The 9,745-nt window shown below is 57.8% G+C and overlaps 1 protein-coding gene across 2 annotated transcripts; it reads left to right on the top strand.

Moving 5' to 3' along the window:
* Positions 1-3,168: 3,168 nt before the first annotated feature.
* Positions 3,169-7,984, top strand: KCNE1 (potassium voltage-gated channel subfamily E regulatory subunit 1). 2 transcript variants are annotated; one of them, XM_040056412.1, is made up of 2 exons: positions 3,169-3,285; positions 7,522-7,984. In XM_040056412.1, the coding sequence occupies exon 2, from the start codon at positions 7,547-7,549 to the stop codon at positions 7,925-7,927; it is 381 nt and encodes a 126-aa protein (XP_039912346.1). In that variant the 5' UTR covers positions 3,169-3,285; positions 7,522-7,546; the 3' UTR covers positions 7,928-7,984. The 2 variants fall into 2 exon arrangements, with proteins under 2 accessions (XP_039912346.1, XP_039912347.1); XM_040056413.1 differs by lacking the exon at positions 3,169-3,285 and adding an exon at positions 5,974-6,096.
* Positions 7,985-9,745: the final 1,761 nt, after the last annotated feature.

The raw sequence follows: 9,745 nt of genomic DNA, 5'->3' as shown, positions 1-9,745 counted from the left end.
AGTGCGCCTTCCCAAACCAGCCCATCCCGCCATTCCTGGCGATGCTGGGTTAAACTCTGGGGCACCCTTTGGACACCTGGGTGAGTTCACACACTCAGGCACGACGTTTCTTCGCGTTTTGGGGTTTTGGTGGCCGTGCTTGGCCCCAGACTGGTGCCACTGGTCTAGGGAAGGGAATCACCTCCCCCCGTGACTCCTCCTGCAGCTTCTCCCTCTTCCTTGGGCCTGTGCCAGCCTTTAAAATTCCCCTAAAAGATCTCAGAAGGGAATTCCCTGGGGGCTGTGAAAACAAGAGGATCAGATCCCGCTCCAGGCTTCCCAAGGGCAAAGGAAAACTGGATTGGTCTGTGATCGGGACACGCAAAGCAATCACACGGAGACGAGAGATTTTCGCAGGGCAGAGTTGTTCCTTCGAGCGAGCCCAAGGCTGAGCCAAGCCCAGAGCCCCTCTGCCTGGTTATTTCTTACTTTTTATACATTTGTGGTCTGGCTGTGTATTGGCTTCTGGAGTTTTCACCCCTCAGCCAAATGGCCAGACCAATTGTCAGTTACAATTGTTTTCAGGTTAGAAATATGCAAACAAAGGACAGAGAATGAAAAACAAAGGATTTATTTATGTTACATGTGTGGGAAAAAGGTAGAAACTGCTCTTAATATTGTACAGTAGCTAAAAAGTCTGACTCCATTTTATGAACAATCAAAAGGCTTCAAAAAGCTCAGAAAAACCAGGGTGACATTGGGCAGCCCTGGAGGGGAGAAACTGAGCAGGCAGGGCGCAGAAAGTCAGATTTCATCCGAGATTTGGGGCGGTCTCGGGAATCAATGCCATGAGCTGCTCGTGCTTGCATTTCAGGCAAGGAAAGCAGGGGCTGCATCCTTACCCTGAGGAAAAAAAATGGAATAAAGCTCTGGAAAAGTGGGCAGCAAGGAAATGGTGGGATATTTTCATCCATTTGTTTGAGTGCCTCAATCCTCACCTTGACTCAGGCAACAGCAGCTGGCAAAGAGTGTCAGGCAAGGAGGGGCCATCCCATCCCATCCCATGGATCCCATCCCATGGATCCCATCCCATGGATCCCATCCCATCCCATCCCATGGATCCCATCCCATCCCATCCCATGGATCCCATCCCATGGATCCCATCCCATCCCATCCCATCCCATCCCATCCCATCCCATCCCATCCCATCCCATCCCATCCCATCCCATCCCATGGATCCCATCCCATCCCATCCCATCCCATCCCATCCCATCCCATCCCATCCCATTCCCTGGATCCCATCCCATGGATCCCATCCCATCCCATCCCATCCCATCCCATCCCATCCCATCCCATCCCATCCCATCCCCTGGATCCCATCCCCTGGATCCCATCCCATGGATCCCATCCCATCCCATGGATCCCATCCCATCCCATCCCATCCCATCCCATCCCATCCCATCCCATCCCCTGGATCCCATCCCATGGATCCCATCCCATCCCATCCCATCCCATCCCATCCCATCCCATCCCATCCCATCCCATCCCATGGATCCCATCCCATGGATCCCATCCCATCCCATCCCATCCCATCCCATCCCATCCCATCCCATCCCATCCCATCCCATCCCATCCCATCCCATCCCATCTCATGGATCCCATCCCATCCCATCCCATCCCATCCCATCCCATCCCATCCCATCCCATCCCATCCCATCCCATCCCATCCCATGGATCCCATCCCATCCCATCCCCGTCCCCATTCTCATTCCCATTATTTCAGCTAGTCACAGTCTGGAGGTCACTGTCCCTGCCAGGGGCCATGGGATGGACATTCCCTGATCCCAGGAATGCTGAGGGGATGTTATCCCACAGGATGGACATTCCCTGATCCCAGGAATGCTGAGGGGATGTTATCCCACAGGATGGACATTCCCTGATCCCAGGAATGCTGAGGGGATGTTATCCCACAGGATGGACGTTCCCTGATCCCAGGAATGCTGAGGGGATGTTATCCCACAGGATGGACGTTCCCTGATCCCAGGAATGCTGAGGGGATGTTATCCCACAGGATGGACGTTCCCTGATCCCAGGAATGCTGAGGGGATGTTATCCCACAGGATGGACACCCCAGGAATGCTGAGGGGATGTTATCCCACAGGATGGACACCCCAGGAATGCTGAGGGGATGTTATCCCACAGGATGGACACCCCAGGAATGCTGAGGGGATGTTATCCCACAGGATGGACGTTCCCTGGCCCCAGGAATGCTGAGGGGATGTTATCCCACAGGATGGACACCCCAGGAATGCTGAGGGGATGTTATCCCACAGGATGGACACCCCAGGAATGCTGAGGGGATGTTACCCCACATCAGCAGCGTCCCCTGAGGGAGTTCACTTGCATCTTTCAAAGCCGATAAATTCATTTTGTAGCATCCAGGTGTGCATTGCCGGATCCCCTCTGGCTCGGAGGGAACCACAGACTCCTTCCTCGGGTGGAAGGTGCAGGCTGAGGTTTTGGGTGGGGTTTCAGTGCTTTGGCGGTGCCTGGGGCGAGCCGGTGCTCCCTTCAGTGAGGTGTTTGAGGGGAGCCCTGAAATCACCTCCCCTTCCTGCTCACACCCCCAAAAGTGCGATATCCCTGGAGGATGGAGCTCCAGGAGCGCCGGGGGCCAGGGCAGCATCTCTGGGGACGTCCCAACACCCGGCACCTTCCTGGAGCAGAGGAGCCAGAGCTCAGAGCTCAGCACCCAGGGAGTAGCTGCAGCTGGAGCTGTTCCAGCAGGGATTGAGGTTGGATTTTAGGGAAAGGTTCTTCCCCAGAGGGTGCTGGCACTGCCCAGGCTCCCCAGGGAATGGGCACGGCCCCGAGGCTGCCAGAGCTCCAGGAGCCTTTGGACAGCGCTGCCAGGGATGCCCGGGCTGGGATTGTTGGGGCTCTGGGCAGGGACAGGAGCTGGATCCATGATCCCTGTGGGTTTATTCCCACTCAGGAGTTCCAGGGTTCCCTCTCTCCTGCGCTGCTCTGCCACATTCCCCATGCCAGGAGCTGCGGTGCCCCCTGAGCACCTCCCACCTGGGCACCTGCACCGGGCACGGCCCCTGCTGCCCTCCCTCGCTCCCTCCCTCCCTCCCAGCCCGGCTGTTTCCCTGTTCTCCTCTCACCTCCAGCGCCCAGCACGGACGGGACAGCGAGAGCCGGGCTGCGGCAGGGGCTCAGCCCCTCACACCCATCACCTTTCCCAGGGCTGGCATCTTCCCTCTCCTCCTTCCCCAGGAGGGGCTGGGGCGCTGCGGCCGCCAGGTCAGTGCGGGCGCTGCGGGATGGGAGCGGGGCTGCGGGAAAACTGGGAAGCGCCGGGAGCTCAGCGGAGCCCAACTGATGGAGGAGCGGGAGCTGGGGCTCCGCTGCCAGGCTTTGTTTGCTGTTCCAGCCGTGCCAGTGTTTGCTCCTTGGGGCTGGGAGCGATCCCGAGGCAGCTGCATCCCGGGGGATAAACCCGCTGGGATTATTTTTTTCTTTTCAGGGAGGCTTGCTGGGTTTTCCCGCTTCGGGATGGTGCGATGTACATACCGCGTGCAGGGAAAACCGAACGCCTGGCTTGTGATCAGAGAAAAGCGGGGCTTTGGGGGGAGAGTTCAGCGTCCCCCAGCGCACAGGGGCTGGTTTTTACAGCCGCAGCAGGAGCTGAAGGGAGGTGCTGCTCCCCTGGACAGGCAGGGAGAGGCGGCACATCTGCCAGGGACAGGAGGGGGCTGCAGGAGCTGTTCGCAGATCCCAGAGCTGCCCCAGCTCGGGCAGGAGCAGTGCCCTGGATGCTGCTGGGTTGCAAAACTGCCGGGAGCTGGAGCGAGGAATGCGGCTGCCTTGTGCAATGAAGAACGGTGTCTGACCTACTCATCCCTGAAGGAATGGCAGGGAAACGAGCCAGGGAGGTCAGTGGATCCTTCGGGGAGCTGGAGAAGCACCAGAACGGTTGGAAGGCAGAAAACCCGGGAGGTGGGTGATGTGCTGTGCCGATTTTTTTGCTCTGAGAGTAGCACGGGCTTCGTTTCTGTGTCGTCAGACCTCTAGAAGTTGTGATAGAGCCGTGTTTTCCAAAGGTGAGCGTTCCTTGAGACTGCCTGGGCTTGGGGCTGGCTGCTGACGCTTTTGGCAGCAACGGGAGAGAGGCTCGGAGATGTTTGCTCGGTGGGAATGAAACTGGAGGCGCTCTGGTTTGGGAGAGCTGAGGAAACGGCGTTAGAATCTGACATTTCACATGAACCTCTGTCGGTGCGATAAAAATCACACCGAAACCTCAGCAGGGAGGAGAAGGAGAGGCGGCCGAGAGTCAGTTTTCATGGAATCATGGATTGGTTCATCCACTGCCACCCCCTGCCATGGCAGGGACACCTCCCACTGTCCCAGGCTGCTCCCAGCCCCAGTGTCCAACCTGGCCTTGGGCACTGCCAGGGATCCAGGGGCAGCCACAGCTGCTCTGGGAATTCTATTCCAGGGCCTCAACACCCTCACAGGGAGGAAAATCTTCCTAATATCAGATCTAAATTTGTAATTTTCCAGTTTGAGGCCATTCCCTGTGTCCTGTCCCTGCAGCCCTTGGGAATTGTCTCTCTCCAGCTTTCCTGGGGCTCCTTCAGGCCCTGCAAGGCCACCCTGAGCTCAGCCCAAAGCTTCTCCTGGCCAGGCTGAACAATGCCAGCTCTGCCAGCCTTTGCTCCCAGCAGAGCTCCTCCATCCCTCTGCTCTCTCCAGCACCCAATGGTCGAGTACAAAATTCCTCTTCAGCCCCAAAGCCGAAGGCCGCAAATTTGAGGTGCATTCCAGAAAATTCCCTCTTCCCTTTCCAACCCTGGTGGCACCAGGATCCAGGCTCAGTGAGCAGGATCCAGGTTCAGGGAGCAGGATCCAGGCTCTGGCAGCAGGATCCAGGTTCTGGGAGCAGATCCAGGTTCAGGGAGCAGGATCCAGGCTCTGGGAGCAGGATCCAGGTTCAGGGAGCAAGATCCAGGCTCTGGGAGCAGACACAGGCTCCTTTGGAGCAGATCCAGGTTCTGGGAGCAGATCCAGGTTCTGGGAGCAGGATCCAGGCTCTGGCAGCAGGATCCAGGTTCAGGGAACAGGATCCAGGTTCAGGGAGCAGGATCCATGCTCTGGGAGCAGGATCCAGGCTCAGGGAGCAGGATCCAGGCTCTGGGAGCAGACCCAGGCTCCTTTGGAGCAGATCCAGGTTCTGGGAGCAGACCCAGGCTCCTTTGGAGCAGATCCAGGCTCCTTTGGAGCAGACCCAGGCTCCTTTGGAGCAGACAGAGCCGCTGTGCTGTGCCTTTGTTGGGAAGCAGCCGTGTGCCCATCCTGCCATTCCCACAGCTGGCAGCAGCTCCAGAGGCGCCGGATCCAGCTGCAATTCCCCGTGCCTGGAGCCCAAAGCCATCCTGCAGCTCTGGGTGACATTCCCCACGGCCTCAGCACCCCAACGGGCACCACGAGCTCTGCCTCGGCCCCTCTCCGCACCCAGCCAGGATCAGACTCTGGGAAGTGGCTCCTGGAATGTCTCTGGCAGCTTTGGCAGCCCAGGGCTGCAGGGATTTGGGTGTTGAAGAGATCGGGGACAGGGCATAAAATCCCAGAATCCCAGACTGCCATTCCCTGTGTCCTGGCATTTCGTTTTCTCCCTTGGGAATTGTCTCTCTCCAGGTTTCTTGCAGCTCCGTCCAAGGCCAGGCTGGGCACTGGGACAGTGGGAGGTGTCCCTGCCATGGCAGGGGTGGCACTGGATGGGCTCTGAGGTCCCTCCCAACCCAACCCAACCCATTCCAGGATTCCACGGGAATTCTCCACCCCCCGTGACGAATTTCTCAACGTTTCACTTCCAGCCCCAAGCCCCTGAGCGCCGAGATAAAAGAGTTCACGGTGAAAATCAGCACGGGGAGTTGTTAATTAACAATTAAGTCCTGCAGGAGCTGTGTTCCCTGGGCTGTGGCAGGCACAGAACGCTCCAGGGAAATGCTCTCCTCCTGAGGGATGTTGGGCCACGAGAGCGGAGTCCTGGCTCCCTCCCTGCGGCTTTTACTCCAGAACGAGGCACAAACATAAATCCGAGGAAGCCTCCAGGTACCTCCTGTTCCTGCAGGGCCATTCCCAGCAGCTGGAGGCCGTGCCCAGCCGAGCTCCCTCCCACGCAGAGCTCCTGGAAAACCTCCCTGAGGTGCCACCATCCCCTCCCGGAGCTGTCGCTGCTGCCCCGGGCTCCCTTGCAGCCTGGATGGATTAGAAACGCTCCCAAATGCGCTTCCTCCTCAAAATCCCCCGACAACGACGGCTCAGTGCTCTGCAGAAGGATTTGCTGAGCTGCTCCCGTGGGTTTCAAAGCTGCGGGAAGCCCTGGGAGGTGCCAAGGTTGTTGTGACAGGAGTCACCTTGAATGACAATGCCCCATTCAGGTGCTCAAGGGCTCTGTTCCTTCTCCAGGCTCCTTTAAACCAGGGGCTGTGGTGGGGTTGTCAGTCAGGGATGAGGAAAGGCTGGCAGAGCTGGCATTGTTCAGCCTGGCCAGGAGAAGCTTTGGGCTGAGCTCAGGGTGGCCTTGCAGGGCCTGAAGGAGCCCCAGGAAAGCTGGAGAGAGACAATTCCCAAGGGCTGCAGGGACAGGGCACAGGGAATGGCTTCAAACTGGAAAATGACAGGTTTGGATCCGATATTAGGAAGATTTTCCTCCCTGTGAGGGTGTTGAGGCCCTGGAATAGAATTCCCAGAGCAGCTGGGGCTGCCCCTGGATCCCTGGCAGTGCCCAAGGCCAGGCTGGACACTGGGGCTTGGAGCAGCCTGGGACAGTGAGAGGTGTCCCTGCCATGGCAGGGGTGGAAGGAGATGAGCTTTGATGTCCCTTCCAACCCCAAAATGATTTTATGATTTGCTGCGGATTTGGGAATGCAGCGCTGACGGGATTTAGTCCCTGAGTGATTTTCAGGTGGCACTGGAAAGGGGAAAGGATCCTTCAGCCTCTTGTGCGACTGCCAGGGCAGAGGCTGTGCCTGGGAGGCTTCTGGCTGTCCCCACGTCCTGCTCCTGGAGCTCCGGCAGCCTCGGGGCCGTGCCCATTCCCTGGGGAGCCTGGGCAGTGCCAGCACCCTCTGGGGAAGAACCTTTCCCTAAAATCCAACCTCCATCCCTGCTGGCACAGCTCCAGCCCCTCCCTGGGTGCTGCCAGGTCCCAGGGAGCAGAGATCGGTGCTGCCCCTCTGACTCCTCATTCCTGGGGGGCTCAGGGAGGGACTCCTGAGCTTTAAGCAGCACCAGGGAGGTCGGGGTGAGATCTGTGCCAGCCCCACACCATGAGGGACCGTCGGTGAAGCCCAGGGGCGTTGTGGAGGTGCTGCTGGGGATGGGCTCAGCCCTGCCTGGGCTGCGGCCGGGAGATGGGAGAGGCTCTCGGAGGCAAATCCCTCTCTGAGGAGAGCAACCGGGAAAGGGAGACAGAGGAAATCCCCCCCTTTTCCCTGGTGCCACGCCCTGATTTTTCCCCTTTTCTCGCCGAAGGAAGGAAGAAGCGCCCAGGGCAGAAATGCTGGCGCTGTCGAACAGCACGGCCCTGGAGCTGCTCCTGTCCAAAGCGCTCCGGGGCTGCCTGGAACGCGCCAACAGCTCGGCTCCTGCGGAGGCGAGGAGCGCCAGCGACCACCTGGAGATCGTCTACGTGCTGCTCATGCTGGGGCTCTTCGGGTTCTTCACCCTGGGGGTGATGGTGACCAACCTGCGGGCGCGGCGCCTGGAGGGGCCCCGCGACCCCTACCACACCTACATCGCCACCGACGCCTGGCGCAAGAAGGACAGGGAGGACTTCCAGGCCAAGGTCGTGGAGAATTACAAGCTCTGCTGCGTCCTGGAGAACCAGCTGGCCGTGGAGCAGCCGGGCTTGAAGATCCCCGAGGAGAAATCCTCCTAGGGAAGGGCAGTGGAAGGCCGGAGCGCGGCGCGGGGACGGCGTGAGCGAGCGGCGCCTGCGGAGACGCGGGACTTGGCCGGGATGAGGGAGCGGTGGCGGTGGGGCTGGTGGGGCTGGGGTGTCCCAGCGCTGCCTCAGAGCACGGACAGGCACCACGAGCTCTGCAGAGGCTCCCCTTGGCCTCTCTCCACGCCTGGCCGGGATCAGACTCCGGGAAGTGGCTCCTGGAATGGATTTCAGGGATTTGGGTGTAAGAGGTCAGGGACAGGTCATAAAATCCCAGAATCCCAGACCGGTTTGGGTTGGGAGGGACCTCAGAGCCCATCCAGTGCCACCCCTGCCATGGCAGGGACACCTCCCACTGTCCCCATTGCCCAGCCTGGCCTTGGATGGAGCCACGAGAAACCTGGAGAGAGAACAATTCCTGAGGGCTGCAGGGATGGGACACAGGGAATGGCTCCCAGTGCCAGAGGGCAGGGCTGGATGGGAGACTGGGAATCAGGAATTGTTCCCTGGCAGGGTGCTGAGGCCCTGGCACAGGGTGCCCAGAGCAGCTGTGGCTGCCCCTGGATCCCTGGCAGTGCCCAAGGCCAGGTTGGACACTGGGACAATGGGATGATCCCTGCCCTGGGAATGGGATGAGTTTTATCTCCCTTCCAACCCAAACCATTCCGGGGTTCTCTGATCCTCTACAAAGGCAAATCTTGGTGTTGCTGGTGTGAAATTAGAGCCTAATCAGGACCTAATTAGAACCAAGCACGGGGCAGAGGTGTTAATTGCCAAGCATGGCTTAGACAGTCGTTTTCCAGAGAGACCAAATTCTCCTGGGAAAAAGCAGCTGAAAGGATTCATTTGCATTTTTGTCCAGCTCAGAACAATGATTTTATAAATTGTCCAATGCTGTGCCAACCTATTCCCTCCAGAACCATGCTCCTGTTAGCAATAAAATATTGGGAAAATTTCCTTTTTTTTTTTTTTCCTGAAAAATATTCCCGTGGAAGAATTCAGATTTGGAGGGAAACTTCGGTGACCGTGATGGGTGTGGCACTTGGGGACCTGGCTTAATGTGGTGTTAAGGGTTGGACTCAAAGACCTTGGAGAGCTTTTCCAGCCTCAATGATTCCATGATTCCAGTTCCCAGCAGCTCTCCCAGGCTGGTCTTGCTGGGAGCAGTGAAATTAAATTCCTTCCCATGGATGGGGCTTGATCCTGGCAGCAAAATCCAAGTGCAAAGACGGAGCAGCCCACGGGGTCTGTGCCATGGTAATATTCCCAAATCCCAATCCCAATAAATTCTTGCACAGTTCCTCGAGTGGCAGCCCCTGGCTGGGAAGGGAATTTCCGCTGTGGGAAGGACAATCCCTTCATTTCTGCTCTTTAATCGCACCGAGGTGATGTCTGCGCTTAGCTCGGCTTCCACGAGCAGCTCCTGCGGCTCCCAGCTATTCATCCAAGGATCCAACACAAAATCTGTCTGGGGCTTACCCCAACACTGAGGTGGTTTCAGGGTCTTTGCCCCCCTGCACAGCTCCGAGCCGAGCCGAAGGAAGAGACGGAGTTCTCAGGTTTAGATTTCTCAAGGTTGCATACTTCGTTTATTTTTTCTTATCTTACAATTTTCTCGGAGTCCGACAAGATGTTCGCAGCTGCATGGACTCCTCACGTCTCCCCCCGAGCTGGGCTGTCCTTATCTTTTATACTAATTACTACGTATTTCTTGTTTACTATTTCTTACCAATGTCTATCACTATTACTAAAAAGGTCATCTTTACTCTGACCCAATCCTCACTAACTACTTTGTGCCACGTCACTGCAGCA

The sequence above is a fragment of the Hirundo rustica genome, chromosome 2, assembly GCF_015227805.2.
Source record: "Hirundo rustica isolate bHirRus1 chromosome 2, bHirRus1.pri.v3, whole genome shotgun sequence".
Classification (NCBI taxonomy): domain Eukaryota; kingdom Metazoa; phylum Chordata; class Aves; order Passeriformes; family Hirundinidae; genus Hirundo; species Hirundo rustica.
This window is presented reverse-complemented; position numbering and strand designations above follow the sequence as displayed.